This window comes from Oryctolagus cuniculus, chromosome 17, assembly GCF_964237555.1.
Source record: "Oryctolagus cuniculus chromosome 17, mOryCun1.1, whole genome shotgun sequence".
NCBI lineage: Eukaryota > Metazoa > Chordata > Mammalia > Lagomorpha > Leporidae > Oryctolagus > Oryctolagus cuniculus.
This window is the reverse complement of record NC_091448.1, coordinates 36,973,817-36,994,420: the sequence shown is the minus strand read 5'-3', so window position 1 is coordinate 36,994,420 and position 20,604 is coordinate 36,973,817. Positions and strand designations below refer to the sequence as shown.

At 44.0% G+C, this 20,604-nt stretch overlaps 1 protein-coding gene across 5 annotated transcripts in view; it reads right to left on the bottom strand.

Annotated features, from left to right (window-relative positions):
• The window catches only part of USP32 (ubiquitin specific peptidase 32), a 214,867-nt gene that overhangs the window by 151,470 nt on the left and 42,793 nt on the right, over nt 1–20,604 (bottom strand). For all 5 annotated transcript variants that reach the window (XM_051824715.2, XM_070061011.1, XM_070061012.1 and 2 more), the window contains exon 2: nt 12,548–12,675. In XM_051824715.2, the coding sequence (XP_051680675.1) occupies nt 12,548–12,610 (63 nt within the window). In that variant the 5' untranslated portion in view covers nt 12,611–12,675. The remainder of the gene's footprint in view (nt 1–12,547; nt 12,676–20,604) is intronic.

Genomic DNA, 20,604 nt, shown 5'->3' with positions numbered 1-20,604 from the left:
ATTTTACACTATCCCTTGCTTGTGTTTAGCTTGTTTGTTTTAAAAAAAAATAAAAGTTTTATTTATTGACTTAAAAGGTAGAGTTACACAGAGTGAAGGATGAGGGAGAGGGGAGAGGGGAGAGAGAAAAGAGGAGAGACACGGGGTTAGGGAGAGGGATCTTCTACCAGCTGGTTCACTCCCCAAATGGTCACAACAGTCAGGACCACGCCAGGCAAAAGCCAAGAGTCAGGAGCTTCTTCCGGGTCTCCCATGTGGGTGCAGGGACCCAGGTACTTTGGTCATCTTCCAGTGTTTTCCCAGGTACATTAGCAGGAAGCTGGATCAGAAGCAGAGCAGCTGGGACTTGAGCCGGTGCCCAGTGCTGGTGTCTACAGTGGCAGCTTAACCAGCTGAGCCACAACGCCAGCTCCAACTTCTTTCTTACACTATATCTTCCTTATCTCATTAATAACTCTCAGTTTAGAAGAAAGATTGTGATATTTTCTTAGAGTTTTTTTTTTTTTTAAGATTTATTTACTTATTTGAAAGAGTTATAGAGAGCGAGGGAGAAAGCACAATCTTCCATCCATTGGTTCACTCCCCAGATGACTGCAACAGCCAGGGCTCCAACAGGCCCAAGTCAAATTCCAGGAGCCTCTTTCAGGTCTCCTACATGGGTAGCAGGGGCCCAAGGACTTGGGCCATCCTATGTTGCTTTCCCAGGCCATGAGAAGAGAGCTGAATCAGGAACAGAGTAGCCGAGACATGAATCAGCTCCATGTAGGATGCTGGCACTGCAGTTGGAGACTTAACCCTCTACGACACAATGCTAGCCCCTTCTTAGGTTTTCAGAGGTCCTTTCAGATAGATAAGGAGTTGTTCTAGTAGCATATTGTTCCTATTTCTTAAGCAAGATTCTTCTGAGAACCACCTGCCTGCCAAGAACTCTTACCAAGATAAGGAATAAGTTGGCCGGCGCCGCGGCTCACTAGGCTAATCCTCCGCCTAGCGGCGCCGGCACACCGGGTTCTAGTCCCGGTCGGGGCGCCGGATTCTGTCCCGGTTGCCCCTCTTCCAGGCCAGCCCTCTGCTGTGGCCAGGGAGTGCAGTGGAGGATGGCCCAGGTGCTTGGGCCCTGCACCCCATGGGAGACCAGGAAAAGCACCTGGCTCCTGGCTCCTGCCATCGGATCAGCGCGGTGCGCCGGCCGCAACGCGCCGGCCGCGGCGGCCATTGGAGGGTGAACCAACGGCAAAAGGAAGACCTTTCTCTCTGTCTCTCTCTCACTGTCCACTCTGCCTGTCAAAAAAAAAAAAAAAAAAAAAAAAAAAAAAAAGATAAGGAATAAGTAAGCAACAGTGAACTATGGTTATTAGCTGGCAGGCAAGCTTAGGGTAAAATTCTCCTAAATTCATGCTACCTCATGACCTCACCTATAATCTTCAGTAGTTTATATCCATCCAGACACCATTCAACTCAACTATTAAGTATATACTATCTAACTGAAAAATGAGAAAGTAAAAACCCAATTTAAGGGGCTGGCATTGTGGTGAAGTGGGTTAAGATCCTGTCCACAATACCAGCATTCCACATGTGTACCTCTTTGAGTTCTGGTAGCTCCACTTCTGATCCAGCTCCCTGTTAATGTGCCTGGGAACTGGGAAAGCAGCAGAGGATGGCCCAAGTACTTGGGCCCCTGACACCCATGTGGCAGACCTGGATGGAGTTCCAAGCTCCTGGCTTTGTCCCCAGTCACTGTGGCCATTTGAGGAACAATCCAGTGAAGGGAAGATTTCTGTCTCTGTCCTTTCTCTGTAACTCTTTCAAATAAATTAATTATTTTTTTTTAAATTGGACAGGTGTTGGCACAGCAGTTAAGATGGCCACTTGGGAAGCCTGCAACCTAAACTGGAGTGCCTGGAGAAAGGAACTTGGGAAGCTTTGTGGTTTTTTTTAATTTCCTTTACAAATTAATAAGTATTCCATTGCATTCATAAAATACCACAAATTAAACTTACAATCACAGGTCTTGTTTCACATTCAGATAACATTTAGATATTGTTCATCAGTCTGCTGAACTGTTCCTTTTTCAGGGACATACAGACTCTCTCAAAATTTTCTGATATCCTTGTTTTTACCTGTTGTTGCCTACTCAATCAAAGCAGCTGAACTTGAAACAAGTTCAATGTCAATTCCTTCAAATGACATTGAATTCATCTTTCTGGGTTTCAGACACTGAACAAGCACCACCTGATGTACTCTTCACCCAAGAAACTTGAGATTTCAACAAGAGACCCATTCTCCTGCCACCCACATGGGAGACCTGGAAGAAGCTCCTGGCTCCAGCCTGGCCCAGCCTTGGCCACTGTGGCCATCTGGGGAGTGTATCAGCAGATGGAGGATCTCTCTCTTTCTTTCCTTCTTTCTCTATAATTCTTTCAAATAAAAAATAAATCTTTAAGCAGAAAAGAAAAGAATTTTACATATGACACATTCCTGTTGTTTCTAATGGAATTGGAAACAGGCAAACAGTGTGATTAAAAGTCACACAATTCACCTCTTATTTGTTTATCTTAACAACCCAAACTACTTTGGCAAATAAAGAAAACTTACTAATGAAATGCTTACATCAGAATTTTTATTCAGAGTAGAGACAAAAAAGGTCAAAAGTCATTAAAATTCATAGAATATTAGAGGAAAGGAAGAAAGTCTAATAAATACTTCAGCTAAAAATATATTCATAAAAGCAACATAAAATATTAACCTTTGTCTCACAGAAAATCATACTGAAAAGCTGTTGGAAGGATGGGACAATTTAGTTACAAATTTCACGAAAGCTAAGAGAAAAATAAAACAATTCTAACCCCAGGAAACATTTTAAAACTGGGTAAGAAAGAAAACCGTATCACAGTGCACTATGTTGCAGGGAATAATTATATATCCATAATACTGTAAATAACACTGATTTAACAAAAAAATTGTAACGTAATTATATTGGAAGGGATGGAAGAGAAGAGAAGAAAATGAAGTACTGATGTTTCACAACTGCAAAGCAAAGCGTAAAGTCTAAACAATTAAAAAATAGAGAGAATATTCCAAAGTTGGAGATATAAACTACAATCAACCAGTAGAAAGTGGTTGCCTTAGGGCCAGTGTAGTGGTGTAGCGGGTCAAGCCACTGCCAGAAGCACCAGTAGCTCCCAGCTAATGCTCCTGGGAAAGTCATGAAAGATGGCCCAAGTCCTTGGGCCCCTGCATCCATGTGGGAGACCTGGATGAATCCCCTGGCTCCTGGCTCCAAGCTTCAGCCTGGTCAGCCCTGGCCATTGCAGCCATTGAGGAGTGAACCAATGGATAGAAGATTCTCTCTCTCCCTTTCTCTCTGTAATTCTTTCAAAAACAAAGAAAGAAATATTTAAAAGAAATAGAGAATTTTCACTAACACATTTTTGTAAAACTTAAAATTTACTCCTATTACCACTAAGTAAATAATAAACAAATAATAGTTCAGAGGGCTATAGAACATGAAATACAGAAATGCTAAAAACAAATGAACATTATGGGCATAATTTAATATAAATATTTATTTTATGCATTTATTTTATTAAATACATTTGGACCAATATAGTAATATATGGCCTCATGATATGCTACAATGCACTGAATAAATTCTTGTTGCTACTCATCCTGGATAAGCCAGCAGTAGCTGTTAGCTATAGCAGAAACTGTTAGCTATCTAACCCAACGCCCATTTTTTCTTTCTTCTTTAGTAATAGAACCCCAAGCTCTTCTAATATGTGTTTTACAGAGTTTCTTGCAACCAGGGATAGCTAATGACATATAACTGAAAGTCAGTGGGTAGACTTCTACAAAGGGTTTTAAACTTGAAAGCCAGAAAAAGAGAGAGAAAGAGAAAAGAAGCAGAGAGAGCTCTCATCTACTGACTCACTTTCCAAATGTCTACAACAGCTGGGGATGGATCAGGCTACACTGGGCTTGGGTAGGCCAAGGTCAAAGCCTAGAACACAATCCGTATCTCCTGTGTGGGTAGTAGAACCATCACTGATGCCTTTCCAGGTCTGCATGCACATGAAGCTGGAGTCTGGAGCCAAAGCTGAGACTCGAACCTAGGTGCTATGATGTACAACATGGCCATCTTATATAAGCTAAACGCCTGCTGCTGGAAAAGCTCTTCAATCAAAAAGGACCTGGGCCCCACAGCCAATTCCTGCAATGACTACCTTTGGAATTTTTAATATATTATTTACTTATTTGAGACAGAGTTACAGACAGAGAGAGGGAGAGACAGAGAGAAAGTTCTTTCATCTGCAGGTTCACTCCCCAGAAGTCCCCAACAGCCAGGATTGAGCCAGGTTGAAGCCAGGAGACAAGAGCTTCATCCAGGTATCCCACATGGGTGCAGAGGCCCAAGCACTTGGACCATCCTCTGCTGCCTACCCAGGGGCATTAGCAGGGAGCTGGACTGGAAGCAGAGCAGTCAGGAATCGAACTGGCACCTATATGGGATGCACTGCTTAACCTACTATGCCACAACATTGGCTGGCCTCAGCTGTTTGCTTTTATATGATGATCATCATATCCAAAAACACTCCAGACTCCGAGATTGCTTTAGCATGAAATAATCATTTTCGGGTCAGCACTGTGGCGTAGCAGATAAAGCCACCACCTGCAGTGCTGGCATCCCATATGGGCACCGATTCAAGTCCTGGCTGGTCCACTTCTGATCCAGCTCTCTGCAATGGCCTGGGAAAGCAGTAAAGGATGGCCCAAGCCTTTGAGCCCCTGCACCAGCGTGGGAGAACCACATGAAGCTCCTGGCTCCTGGCTTCAGATCGGCACAGCTCTGGCCTTAGCAGCCAACTGTGGAGTGAACCAGCAGATGGAAGACCTCTCTCTCTCTCTCTGCCTCTCCTTCTCTCTCTGTTTAACTCTGACTTTCAAATAAATACATAAATCTTAAAAAAAAAGAAAGAATCATTTTCCACTAATATAGAAAATGGTTAAGTATTCAAACATTGCAAGGCTAACTGACTTCAGGAGTATGGTCTCTAGGTCATTGTGCTGGTTCTTCTTTTAACAGGGTTTTGCAGAATGATACAATTGCTACAAAGAAAGCACTAATAAATCAGATATTCACTAAGTTCATACTATATGCATAGCACTCTGAGGCATAATTTCTAAAAGCCATATAGTCTGCCCATCAAGAGTCACAATTTACTTAGATTAGATTTACAAGAACAATTAGTGAATAAACCACTACCTAAAGAAATGATACGCTATGGACTACAGATGCAGTCTTCAATTTCTGAAAGAGTTTAGGAATAGGGGGAAAATGTGGGATAAAATTATCAGAGGTAGCTATATGAGGAAGAATAGTTATTAATGGGTAACTATTATAAACTTACTTGCCTAAAAGAATTTTTTTTTTTTTTTTTGACAGGCAGAGTGGACAGTGAGAGAGAGAGACAGAGAGAAAGGTCTTCCTTTGCCATTGGTTCACCCTCCAATGGCCGTCGCGGCCGGCGCGCTGCGGCCGGCGCACCGCGCTGATCCCATGGCAGGAGCCAGGAGCCAGGTGCTTTTCCTGGTCTCCCATGGGGTACAGGGCCCAAGCACCTGGGCCATCCTCCACTGCACTCCCTGGCCACAGCAGAGGGCTGGCCTGGAAGAGGGGCAACCGGGACAGAATCCGGCGCCCCAACAGGGACTAGAACCCGGTGTGCCGGCGCCGCTAGGCGGAGGATTAGCCTAGTGAGCCGCGGCGCCGGCTTAAAAGAATTTTTTAAAATATTTACTTATTTATTTTAAAAGTCAGAGTTGTACAGAGAGAGGGAGAGACAGAGAGAGGTCTTCCATTTGTTGGTTCACTCTCCAGATGGCTGCAACAGCCAGGATTGTGCCAGGCCTACGACAATTGCCAGGAGTTTCATCTGGTCTCCCCAACAGGTACAGGGGCCCAAGGACTTGGATCATCTTTTGTTGCTTTCCCAGGCACATTAGCAGAGAGATGGATAGGAGGTAGAGCAACCAGGATTCAAACTTGGCTTAACCTGTTACACCACAACACAGGCCCTTAACAGAGTTTTTAAATGATGAAAATCACGGGCCGGCGCCGCGGCTCACTAGGCTAATCCTCCACCTAGCGGCGCCGGCAGACCGGGTTCTAGTCCTGGTCGGGGCGCCGGATTCTGTCCCGGTTGCCCCTCTTCCAGGCCAGCCCTCTGCTGTGGCCAGGGAGTGCAGTGGAGGATGGCCCAGGTGCTTGGGCCCTGCACCCCATGGGAGACCAGGAAAAGCACCTGGCTCCTGGCTCCTGCCATCGGATCAGCGCGGTGCGCCGGCCGCAGCGCGCCGGCCGCGGCGGCCATTGGAGGGTGAACCAACGGCAAAGGAAGACCTTTCTCTCTGTCTCTCTCTCTCACTGTCCACTCTGCCTGTCAAAAAAAAAAAAAAAAAAATGATGAAAATCACTTGGGGGGCTGGTACTATGGCACAGCAGGTTAAAGCCCTGGTCTGCAGTGCCAGCATCATATATGGGTGCCGATTCGAGTTCCAGCTGCTCCACTTCCAATCCAACTCTCTGCTACGGCCTGGGAAAGCAGTAGAAGATGGCCCAAGTCCTTGGGCTCCTGCACCCACATGGGAGACCTGGAAGAAGCTCCTGGCTTTGTATTGGTGCAGCTCCAGCATTGCAGCCATCTGGGGAGTGAACCAGCAGATAGATACTCTCTCTCTCTCTCTCTCTCTTCCTCTCTCTGCCTCTGACTTTCAAATAAATAAATAAACCTTTAAAAAAAAGCGTACAGTATAAAAAAAATCACTTGCAAGTAAATATGAAAACAGGAAACAATTATGAATTAATATTACATAAAAATTTTATTCTTAAATTCGTTAGAGTAAGTAATAGGGAGTAACACTCTGAAGAAAAATAAAAACACTGAATGATTAAGAGTTAGTGACCTTGGTTCAGGAAAGTCTTATTCCAGGTAGAACACATTTTTTAAAATTTATTTTGTCTTCTCAATTCTCTCAGACTCTATTCGTTTAATATTCAAGCAATTTCTGAGTACTATTAGTTACTCAGCAGTACTATAATTACTACAAGCAAGATCAAAAGTGCATCAAAATACTAATTATAGGCCGGCACCGCGGCTCACTAGGCTAATCCTCCGCCTTGCGGCGCCGGCACACCGGGTTCTAATCCCGGTCGGGGTGCCGGATTCTGTCCCGGTTGCCCCTCTTCCAGGCCAGCTCTCTGCTGTGGCCAGGGAGTGCAGTGGAGGATGGCCCAAGTACTTGGGCCCTGCACTCCATGGGAGACCAGGAAAAGCACCTGGCTCCTGCCATCGGATCAGCGCGGTGCGCCGGCCTCAGCACACCAGCGGCGGTGGCCATTGGAGGGTGAACCAATGGCAAAGGAAGACCTTTCTCTCTGTCTCTCTCACTGTCCACTCTGCCTGTCAAAAATAAAAATACTAATTATATTAATCTATCCTAAAAACAGTATGTCTAAGGAGATTTATGTAACTACAAACCGCTGTGAGTGCCTAGTCATCATTACAGACTGTGCCATGGGATTCATGATGGCAAGCCTTCAGAGAATGTAAAAACATGGAGTTCAGTTCAGTCCTGGAGAAATCTCCCTTTGTCTCTAAAAATATAAAGCTTATATCTTTTTGCAAATAATTTAGAAACTTGCATTACTTCTTTAACAGATCCCAAAGATACTGTCATCTTAAGCTCATGACCATTTTGTACTAAAATTCAAAAAACAGCTTTCCTTGCTATTGGAAAAACATGCCATTACTTTTACTATAAAGAAAAACATTGACTAGCTAGGGAATAAGGTTCTCTTTTCATCTGTAAGGGGCAGTTTAAGTGCTTCCTGTGGCTTTCCTTATAGAGACACCGATATTAAAATAATGCTATTGTGTCTCAAAACATTAATTTCAGAATCTCAGCAAGAGCAGGTGACCCTCTTTCTCCAGACTTAAGGCCCAGGCTCTCTGCAGGATTTTAAGACAAGACCCACAAGGGTTACACTCAGCGACCCTTCCCTAGCTTTAGAACTAATCACCTTCACTCAATCTCCCTGCAGCTGGGGATACAGAGCCTCCATACCACGCATCTATCTACCCCCTGAAAACTAAATTCAATCTTCAAAACTATCTCTTCAGAACTCTATTTCCATTCTATTTAAAATACACCATTTCTCATTTAGCAAATAACTCTGTACTCTCAAAGTATGAATTATACTAACACACACAAAAGATGATAAAGTATAGCTACAAACCTGTCTATCTTGGAGAGATGCCTGAAACCAGTCACCAGCTCATTTTATATGAATACTGTAACTTTCCACAACTGATCTTAATGGGGTTCACTCATCCTCTGAGACTACTATATGAGAAACTATAAAGACATCCTTTCTTGAGAAAATGCTAGAGATTAAAGATAGAAGTACTTGGGACAGTGCTGTGATACAGGCAGATTAAGCCCTTGTCTGCAGCGCCATCATCCCATATGGGCCTTACTCCACTTCCAACCCAGCTTCCTGCTAATGTGCCTGGGAAAGCAGTGGAGGATGGCCCAAACTGAAGATCTCTCCTTCTGTCTTTCCCTCTATGTAACTCTGCCTTTCAAAAAATTTTTAAAATCTTAAAAAAAATCCTAAATTCCAAGTCTATATTGATATATTAGACTCAAGACAAAAATGATTAAAAGAAAATGGGGTGGGGTGTAGCACTGTGGTTTAGCGGGTAAAGCTACCACCTACAGGGCCAGCATCCCATATGAGTGCCATTTTGAGTCCCAGCTGCTCCACTTCCGGTCCAGCTCCCTGCTATGGCCTGGGAAAGCAGTAGAAGATGGTCCACATCCTTGAGACCCTGCACCCGCGTGGGAGACCCAGAGGAGGCTCCTGGCTCCTGATTGGTGCAGCTCCAGCTGTTGCAGCCAATGGGGAGTGAACCAACGGATGGAAGACCCTCTCTGTCTCTGCCTCTCCTCCTCTGTGTTAACTCTAACTTTCAAATAAATAAATAAATTAAAAAAAAAAAAAAAAAAAAGATGGCCCAACTTCTTGGGCTCCTGCACTTGCATAGGAAGATCCAGAGGAAGTTCCTGGCTCTGGATCAGCACAACTGCAGCCATTGCGGCCAACGGGGGAGTGAACCAGTGGATGGAAGACCTCTCTCTCTGACTCTGCTTCTCTCTCTGTGTAACTCAAATAGATAAGGAAGGAAGGAAGGAAGGGAGGAAGGGAGGGAGGGAGGGAGGGAGGGAAGAGAGCGAAAGACAGAAAGAAACAGAAAAAAAGAGGGGTGGCATGGTGACTTAGTAAGTTAAGCCTTTGCCTATGATGCTGACCTCCCATATGGGCGCCAGCTACTCCACTTCTGATCCAGCTCCCTGATAATGTGCCTGGAAAGCAGCAGCAGATGTCCCAAGTGCTTGGACCTCTACCCAATGTAGGAGACCTGGAAGAAGTTCCAGGCTCTTAGCTTCAGCCTCATCCAGTACTAATGGTTGCGGCTATTTGGGGTGTGAACCAGCAGATGGAAGACTTGTCTTTGTCTCTCTCTCTCTCTCTCTCCCCGCCCACTCTCTCTCTTTCCAAACTGCCTCTCCTCCTCTAATTCTGCTTTTCAAATAAGTGAAAAGTAAATTTTTTTAAAAAAAATGAAACCCTATAAACAGAAAAAATGCCAATGCAGTCACAACTCTGAAATAATAGAGGAAAGTGTAAAATTTTATACAGTAAATATATGTACAGGAAATAACACAACTTATATCTTCTACCAAGCACACACACAAATGCAGTATCTATGCTGTGTGAATTGCAAGGCTCAAAAACACATAACACAAAATAGAAACAAACTTATTAATTAGAAATGGTGAAGATTCTATATAATATACCACACTTAAAATTACTATTAAAAATTTCACTAAATTATAAATCTAATTATTTCCTGCTTTGGATGATATAATGCCTATCTATGTGCATAAATACAAAATAATAAATTCATTTTTATAAAGTAAAAATTTACATCAACTTAGTACAGTTTACCTCTACCTAAAAAAAAAAAAAATTTTTTTTAAAGATTTATTTATTTGAAAAGCAGAGAAAAAGAGAGAGAGAGGGAAAGACAGAAAGATGGTTTCCATCAGGTGGTTTACTTCCCAAATAGCTGCGAAGTCCTGGGCTGGGCCGAGCTAAGCCAGCTTTATCAGGTTTCCCACATGGGGCAGTGCACTTATTCCATCATTTGCTGCCTTTCCAGACACATTAGCAGGGAGCTGGATTGGAAGTTGAAAAGCTGGGACTCCAACCTGCACCCATACGGAATGCCAGCCTTGCAAGCAGCGGCATACCCTGCTGTGCCACAACACTAGCCCCTACCTAAAAATTTTAGTAGCATTTAAATTAAGTTTCCATAAACTGATGTTTAATTTACAACTTCAAATTTATAGAATTAACTAGGTTCCACTACACAGAAAAGTTTTCTTTAACCCAAAATTTATAAAACATACTCATCCCACAAAAATTTTAGTAGAGTGGTACTTAGCATAATATTCCATATCAAAGTGCTTGCATTCAAGTCGTAGTTCTGCTCCCAACTTCAGCTTCTTGCTAATACCCACCACCCTGTGAAGCAGCAGATGCTGGCTCAAGTAGTTGGGTCTCAGCCATCCATACAAAGGAGATGCAGACTGAGTTCCTAGCACTTGGCTTTGGTCTGGTCCAGCCCCAGCTGTTGCAGATACTTGGGGAGTTAACCAACAGATAGGAGATTGATCTCTCTCTCTCTCTCTTTCTCTCTCTCTCTCTCATATAACATAAATAATGTCATGTCAGTGAGGTTTAGGTGTTTTGCTTAACAATTCAGGCACCATTTGGGACACCTGCAGCCCATATAAAAGTGCCTGGGTTCCAATTTCAGCTCCACTTCCAATTCCAGCTTTCTGTTAATGCACTCCTTGGGAGGCAGCAGGTGTTGGCTCCTTACCACCAACAAAGGAGACCCAAACTGAGTTCCAGCTCCTCCCTCAGCCTAGCCCAGACCAGCTATTGCAGGCATCTGGGGAGTGAACCACCAGAAGTGAGCTTCGTTGGTCTCTATCTCTATCTCTTTTTTGTTTTTTAAGATTTATTTATTTGAAAGTCAGAGTTACACAGAGAGAGGAGAGGCAGAGAGAGAGAGAGCTCTTCCATCCACTGGCTCACTCCCCAGTTGACCGCAATGGCCGGAGCTGCGCCCATCCGAAGCCAGGAGCCAGGAGCTTCTTCTGGGTCTCCCACGTGGGCGCAGGGGTCCAAGAACTTGGGCCATCTTCTACTGCTCTCCCAGGCCATAGTAGAGAGCTGGACCAGAAGAGGAGCAGCTGGGACTAGAACCAGCACCCATATGGGATTCCGGCACTTCAGGCCAGGGTGTTAACCCACTGTGCCACAGCGCTGGCCTCTCCCCCACCCCCACTCTTGCTCTCACACTCTGTGTGTGTGTGAGTGAGTGTGTGTGTGTGTGTGTGTGGTGTGTGAAATCTTTGTCAGGGGCCACTGCTGTAGTGTAACAGGTAAAGCCACCACCTTCAGTGCTGGCATCCCATATGGGCACTGGTTTGAGTCCTGATGCTCCACTTCTGATCCAGGTCTCTGCTGTTGCCTGAGAAAGCAGTAGAAGATGACCCAAGTCCTCGGACTCCTGCACCCACATGGGAGACATGGAAGAAGCTCTTGGCTCCTGGCTTTGGATCAGCCCAGCTCCAGCTGTTGTGGCCATTTGGGGAGTGAACCAGCAGGTAGAAGACCTCTCTCTCTCTAACTCTGCCTTTCAAATAAATAAATAAATCTTTTTTGAAAAAATCCATGTCAATGCAATGAAATTTCTAAGAATTAGAAGTCAAACATATAAATGGTTCTATAAGTGACTATTGAAACTCAAAAGTAAAAGAGAGGCAGAACTGCAGCTCTGCAGTACTCCCATTTGGCCTCTAAGAACAAGCCATCTTGACATCTAAAACAAGACTGTTGGCTGGTGCCGTGGCTCACTACGCTAATCCTCCGCCTAGCGGCACCCACACACCAGGTTCTAGTCCCGGTCGGGGCACCGGATTCTGTCCCGGTTGCCCCTCTTCCAGGCCAGCTCTCTGCTGTGGCCAGGGAGTGCAGTGGAGGATGGCCCAAGTGCTTGGGCCCTGCACCCCATGGGAGACCAGGAAAAGCACCTGGCTCCTGCCATCAGATCAGCGTGGTGCGCCGGCTGCAGCACGCCGGCCACGGCGGCCATTGGAGGGTGAACCAACGGCAAAGGAAGACCTTTCTCTCTGTCTCTGTCTCTCTCACTGTCCACTCTGCCTGTCAAAAAACAAACAAACAAAGAAACAAACAAAACAAAACAAAACAAAAAAAACACAAGACTGTTTATCTACACAGCATGAAAAAAAAAAACTACAGGGAAGATTCAGTCTGTTAAGAACAGGAGGCTGCCTCAAGAACTTAGGCTGTTGGATGCCTATCTGAAATGTGGAATGTGAGGATTACCTCAGCAACTTTCGGAGGTACTCCGTCCCCAAGCACTTCCCTGATGAAGCAGAGCTGACCCATGTAATATGAGAGTCCACAGGTCCTCTTGAAGGCATCTTTGAGTCGTTTTAGCTCCACATCGGTAACTGCAATTCAGAAAAAGAAGATAAGTAAGAAACCAGGAGATAAAGTATATGTCTCAAAACCTTTTCTCAATCTGATCTCAAAGAAAAATTGGCAAATATTACTTTTCTCTTGTAATACTGGAAAATACAACAAATCCAATGATATTTACTCATGATTCTAATTTTCAAATCCAATATTAAAAAAAGGATGCAAACTGTTGACCTGCTATTTTTAAGACACACTATAAATACGCATAGAAATTTTAGGAAGGGGCAAGAAAGAAGTAACAAACACATCAAATGATGGGTAAGCTAAATAGCATTGGTCTCCAGCATTAATGTTTTCAGCTGCAATACTCATTCCCTTTGTGATAAAAAATATATTATTTGTACATCTTGAGCACATCTCTTGATGCACATGGAAGACAGTCTCTAAATTTAGCTTACACTTTGTCAACACATACAAAGAAAATAATTTCTAAGTAGATGTAATAACCACCTAAAATGTTTAGATGCCCACTTTAAAAGACAAAAAGATTACTGAGTCTCTACTTATTTTAGGCACTGAAAACTTTTTTTTCCCTGTTAGAAAAATCTCTGTCTACAGGATAGAGAAATAGGTACCTTTTAAATAAATATGTAGTCAGTACCACAATCACAATGGAGGCAAAAAATGGTACCTTAGAGCACTGCTGAAAGAAACAGGAGTCTGAATGAAGAGGAGGATTATATTAAAATGTAAAGGCTGGGTCTGGCGCTGTGGCATATTGGGTAAAGTCGCCACCTGCAGTGCCGGCATCCCATATGGGTACTGGTTCCAGTCCCAGCTGCTCCTCTTCCAATCCAGCTCTCTGCTATGGCCTGGGAAAGCAGTCCTTGGGCCCCTGCAACTTCGTGGGAGACCCGGAAGAAGACCTTGGCTCCTGGCTTCGGATCAGGACAGCTCCAGACATAGTGGCCAGCTGGGGAGTCAATCAGTGGATGGAAGACCTCTCTCTGCCTCTCCTCTCTTTAACTCTGACTTTTAAGTAAATAAATAAATAAATAAATCTTAAAAAAAGAAATGTAGGCCGGCACCACGGCTCAAAAGACTAATCCTCCGCCTGCAGCGCCGGCATACCGGGTTCTGGTCCCAGTCGGGGACCAGATTCTGTCCCGGTTGCTCCTCTTCCTGTCCAGCTCTTTGCTGTGGTCCGGGAAGGCAGTGGAAGATGGCCCAGGTGCTTGGGCCCTGCACCCACATGGGAGACCAGGAGGAAGCACCTGGCTCCTGGCTTCGGATCGGCACAGTGCGCCGGCCGCAGCAGCCATTGGGGGGTGAACCAACGGAAAAGGAAGACCTTTCTCTGTCTCTCTCATTGTCCATTCTGCCTGTAAAAAAAAAAAAAAAAAAAAAAAAAAAGTAAAGGCTAACCCAAGCACAGGGACACAGGCAGAGGGAATAACTTCCATCAGAAGACAATGGTGTACAGAGAGGTATCGCATATTACTAGAATGAGAATAGTAAATAATAAACCTAGAGAAGCAGAGACCAAGTCACAGAGACTGTTCAGTCCTAGTAAGGAAGGGATATACCTTCAGACACAATTCAAATACTAACTCCAGGCAGAAGAGAAACAACACAGTCAGATACAATGTAGATATCTCAGTCTACCAATAGCATAGACAATACTACAAAACTGGAAAGCAGTATGTAGACTGCCACAAGAGCAGCAGCTACATCTGGAAAATATCAAGAAGAAAAATTCAGAACCTGAAGCTTCACTGCGAATAGAGAAGGCCAAAAATAATACCTAGGTTTCTATCCTAGGAAACTTGTTTATTTGTTGGAAAGATAGAGAAAAAGAGACAGAAATTTTCCACCTACTGATTCACTTCCTAATTCCACCAACAGCCATGGCTAGGCCAGGCTAAAGTCAAGAGGCTGGAACATAATCTGGGGCTCCCACAAGGATAGCAGGGACACAAGTATTTGAGACATTACGTGTTGTGTCCCAAGATACACATAGGCAGGAAGCAGAGCTGTGACTGGAACCCAGGCACTCTGCTTTGGGATGCAGGTATCCCAAGAGGCATCTTAACCACTGAGCCAAAAATTCACCCATGTCGGCCGGCGCCACGGCTCACTAGGCTAATCCTCCGCCTTGTGGCACCGGCACATCGGGTTCTAGTCCCGGTCGGGGCGCCGGTTTCTGTCCCGGTTGCCCCTCTTCCAGGCCAGCTCTCTGCTGTGGCCAGGGAGTGCAGTGGAGGATGGCCCAAGTACTTGGGCCCTGCACCCCATGGGAGACCAGGAGAAGCACCTGGCTCCTGCCATCGGATCAGCACGGTGCGCCGGCCGCAGCACGCTGGCCGCGGCGGCCATTGGAAGGTGAACGAACGGCAAAAGGAAGACCTTTCTTTCTGTCTCTCTCTCTCACTGTCCACTCTGCCTGTCAAAAAAAAAAAAAAAAAAGGAAAAAATTCACCCATGTCCTGGAAAACTTTAAGGATAGCATTATCTTATAGACAGGAAACATAAGAAAGGAATAAATCAGGGAGAAAAGATGATAATCTCTGTTAAGGACAATGAGAGTAAAAGACCTTACGCAGATGCATTGGGTATATAGAATTACAAATGTGAAGCTTGAGTTTCAAGGGAGTCATTAACATACAGGTAGTAATGAAAGCCATGCAGAGGAAGCACAAGAAACACACACTGGAAAAATCAATGTTTACACTGTCTAAAAAGGAACAAAGTTGATAAGGAATGTAAGAAGGGCAGAAGCAGATACCGAAGAATGTGTTTTCCAAAAGCCAGGGAATCAACAGTTCCAAGTAAGGCAGAAAGGACCAACAAGATAAAGACTGAAGAGGGCCTGGCCCATAGCTTATCACTCAATAAATGTTTATGGTACAGAGGGAGGGTTCATGGTTCAACAGCATGTACAGCAATGATAAAACAACAAAACTAATACCTCCATAAGTCTCTAGAGAAAAGTGCAAATATTAAGTGCTTAACATTAAAAATTGGGCTCATTAACATCTCTAATATACTAATTCAATTTTATTTTTCATTTAAAACGTTAAAGTGAAAAACAGAACAAAGCTCATCTCATTAATTACAGTAACAGAGGAGACAACTACAGCTACCACGTTATCTATTTCTTCAAGATGTCTAGTTTTTAGGGGCTGGTGCTGTGGCATAGCAGGTAAATCCACTGCTTGCAGTGCCAGCATCCATATGGGTGCTGGATCAAGTCCTAGCTGCTCCACTTCCCACCCAGCTCTCTGCTATGGCCTGGGAAAGCAGTAGAAGTAGAAGATGACCCAAGTGCTTGGGCCGCTACACCTGCGTGGGAGACCCAGAAGAATCTCCTGGCTCCTGGCTTCAGACTAGATTGGCCCAGGTCAGGCCATTGCAGCCAATTGGAGAGTGAACCAGCGAATGGAAGACCTCTTTCTCTCTCTCTCTCTCTCTCTCCTTCTCTCCTTCTCTCTCCCTCCCTCCGCCTCTCTGTAACTCTGGCTTTCAAATAAATAAATAAATCCTTAAAAAAAAAAAGATGTCTAGTTTTCATTAATGCCCTTGCTAACTGTACTTATTGGAAGAAACAAGAAAATCAATCACTAGAATATAATACAGTAATCTCCTCCACTGTTGATTAGGGATTATTTGAAGGGTTATTTGGTAAAATATTTTTTAAAAATAGCAAATTGATGACTATTGAATTTATCCAGTCATAATGGAGGGAAACATATTTTTTCAAACATTTATAAGCAAACAGTGTCATATCAACAGAAGACAGATTGAATAAGTTATTGTATACACTCTCAAAACAGAAACTAAAATGTTGCTACAGTACCATATTTGCTGAAATGCCATTTTTATTCATTTATGAAAAGACTTAAGATTTGGCTAATTTATAGATAAGGAGAATATAAACATGTTCAGTGTATAAGTGAAACTTTAAATTGGTATAGAGGTTAGAACACTCACATTCCATATCAGAAAGCTGGGGTTTGAGTTTCCCTACCACTTCCCACCCAGCTTCCTGCTAATGTACACCCTGGGGAGTAAATCAGTACATGGAAGATCTCTTTCTCTTTCTCTCACTCTGTAATTATGCCTTTCAAATACATAAATAAATCTTTTATAAAAAGTTATACGTATGAATTTAATTAACTATACACATATATGTCAATTTTTAAACTATATTTATTTATTTTCATTTTATGTGAAAGGCAGAAAGACAAAAAGAAATGTTCACCTGCTGGTTCACTCACCAAATGCCTGCAACAGCCAAGGCTGGGCCAAATGGAACTCAGTCTAAGTCTCCCACAAGCATGCCAGGAAACCAGCTACTTGAGCCATCATAACCTACTGCCTCACAGGACACACATGAGCAGGAAGCTGGAATCAGGCGCCAAGCTTGGGCTTGAACCAAAGCACTCTGATATGGGATGCAGGCATCCCAAAGGGTAACAACTGCAGCAGCACATGCCTACCCTACTTTTTTCTTTAATTGTGGTATATTTTCATTTTATTTGAAGGCAGAGAGAGAGACAGAGAGACTGTTTTAAAATGTCTAAGCCAAATCAGTAGGAAAAAGAATAGTCTTTTCTATAAATAGTGCAGAAACAATAAATATTCATATGCCAATAATAAAGAACCCTAACCTAACCTCATACTATGTACAAAATTACCTCAGGGCCAACGTTGTGGCGTAGCAGGTAAGGGTGCCGTCTGCGATGCCAGTATCCAGTCTGGGCACCAACTAGTGTCCTAGTTGCTCCATTTCTGATCTAGCTCCCTGCGAATGGCCTGGGAAAAGCAGCAAAGATGGCCCAAGTGTTTGGGCCCCTGCACCCATGTGGGAGACCCAGAAAAAGCTCCTGGCTTCAGCCTGGCCCAGTCCCAGCTGTTGTGGCTATCTGGGGAGTGAATCAGCGATAGAGGATTGATTTCTCTCTCTCTCCCTCTCTCCTGCCCTCCCTCTTAACTGACTTTCATATAAATAAATAAATCTTTTTAAAAAATTATCTCAAAGTGAATTATAGACCTATATATGAGACACAGACAGAAACAGCTGCAAGAGCTGGGCCTGAGTCAGGACAAAGCCAAGAGTCAGGCCTCCATCTGGATCTCCCATCCAAGTAGCTGGTAAGGACTCATGTACTAAAGTCATCACCTCCCACCTCCTGCCTCCCAGACTGTGCATTAGCAGGAAGCTGGAATCAGATGCTGAACCAAGACTAGAACCAGATACAGTATGTCAAGTGGTCACTAAACTGCTGAAGCAAACGCCTGCCCCTGGACTTCAACAAAATATTTCTCTCTGCTCTTTCAAAGTCAATTTAAAGAAATGTCCCAGAAGCTGGTGTTGCAGCTCAGTGGGTAAAACTTCTGCTTTGCAATGCCAGCATCCCAGACAAGAACTTAAGTTCAAGTTCCCAGCAGCTCTGTCTTTGACCCAGCTCCCTGCTAATACGCCTAGGAAAGCAATGGAAGATGGCCCTGCCACCTACGTGGGAGACCTGGATAGAATTCCTGGCTCCTAGTCCTGATCAGTATAGCCACCAGGAGAGTAAATCAGCGATGGAAGATCTCTTTCTGTGTCTCACGCCCTCTGTCACTCTGCCTTTCAAATGAATAAATCTTTTTTTAAAAAGATGTATTTATAGGGCCAGCACTGTGGCCCTATATGGGCGTTGGCTCGAGACCTGGCTGTTCCACTTCCAATCTAGCTCTCTGCTATGGCCAGGGAAAGCAGTAGAAGATGGCCCAAGTCCTTGGACCCCTGCACCCATGTAGGAGACCTAAAAGAAGCTCCTGGCTCCTGGCTTCGGATTGGCGCAGCACCAGCCATTGTGGCCAATTGGGCAGTGAACCATCAGATGGAAGATCTCTCTCTCACACACACACACTCTCTCTCTCTCTCTGCCTCTCTTCTCTCAGTGTAAATCTTTCAAATAAATAAATAAATCTTAAAAATAAAAATAAAACATGTATTTATTTATTTGAGAGGCAGAGTATAGACAGAGAGAGGGAGAGACAAAGAAAGGTCTTTCACCCACTCGTTCACTCCCCAAATGGCTGCAACAGCTGGAGCCAACCCAGTCCAAAGCCAGTCATCAGGAGCTTCTTCTGGGTCTCCCATATGGGTGCAGGGGCCCAAGCATCTGGGCCATCTTCCACTGCTTTCCCAGGCCATAAGCAGAGAGCTGGATAGGAAGAAGAGCAACCAGGACTCAAACTGGCGCCCACATGAGATGCTGACGCTGCAGGCGGAGACTTAGCCTACTATACCACAGCACCAGCACTTCAAATAAAAATAAAAATAAAAATAAAACAAGAAAAAGAAATGGCCCTTCCACAGGGTGTGGCTTCTAGCAAGTTCCAAGAATTTGCTGGAATATGGAAACGCAGACATCAGGAATATAATTTCTTTTTGTGAAGTCTCCCTATCTTTTAAAAGTGTTGACAACTAGTTTAAAAAAAAAAAAACTTTAAAAAACAAGCAGTCTCAATATGGCACACCAGCTGCAGACGGCAAGCTCCAGCACAAACAAAATATACATATATTCAAATCCAGAACTGCTACTTACTAGCTATGTGAATGAACATGGGCAAATTTGGCTTACTCATCTATAAAATGGAGAAAATACTACCTACTTCTTGGCACTGTAAAAAGGATTTAGTGAAATAATATAAATCTCAAAGAACTTAAAAAAGATTGGAAAAATAATAAATGCTCAATAAATCGATCTGGGAAGAAGGGATTTCCAGCAGTCTATTCTGATCCCTTTCTACTCCCAACTCTAGAGGTAAACAGGACGGCAGTTAGGACAATAAGGACCAGATAAAAGAGGCACATAGAAAACATACAAAGTACAGATTTTTCTACCCCACCATCCATACCTATATCTATATACACACACACAAATATGACCACTCCAGCAGACCCAGCTGCCATCTAACATTGTAGGAAGAAAGAAAAAAAGGACAGCAGGAAAAAAAAAAAAAAAAGAGTATCAAGGTGTCAGCATTGTGGTGGAGCTGCTTAAACCTCCACTTATGATGTCAGCATCCCATACTGGAGTAATGGTTCACATCCCAGCTGCTCTGCTTCTATCCAGTCTCCTGCTGGTGCACTTAGGAAAGCAGCAGAGGACAGCCTGAGTACTTGGGCCCCTGCCACAAATATGGAAGACTCAGATGGGGTTCCTGGCTCCTTGCTTCAGCCTTGGTCCAGATTTGGCTGTTACAGCCATTTAGGGAGTGAACCAGCAGATGGAAGATCTCTCTCTCTCCCCTACTCTGTTCTTCAAGTAAATAAAGCTTCAAAAAAAAAGATAAAAAAGATTGCCATTCATTGTAAAGAATGTACCAAGCTCACTGTATAATACTCAAATATAAGTGCTATCTTCCTCAAAGACCAACATCTGCCACGTTAAGTCATATTATTAACGATCTGCAATATTATCAAGAAAATGAAATCTTTCTTCGTAAAACAAATTTTGCAATTAACACTAAATAAAAGGAGCAAGCTAGGAGTCACTTTTTCTTAAAAGAGCAGCTCAGGGGCTGCGCTGTGGCATAGCCGGTAAAGCAGTCGCCTGCAGTGCTGGCATCCCATATGGGTGCCAGTTTAAGGCCCGGCTGCTCCAGTTCCGATCCAGCTATTTGCTATTTGCTATGGCCTGGGAAAGCAGTAGAAGATGGCCCAAGTCCTTGGGTTCCTGCACCCGCATGGGAAGACCCGGAGGAGGCTCCTGGCTCCTGGCTTCAGATTGGCACAGCTCCGGCCATTGCAGCCAATTGGGGAGTGAACCAGTGAATGGAAGACTTCTCTCTCCCTCCCTCCCTCTCTCTCTCTCTCTCTCTCTCTCTCTGCCTCTCCTTCTGTGTAACTCTTTCAAATAAATAAATAAATCTAAGGGAAAAAAAAGGAAAGACAGAGGTGACAT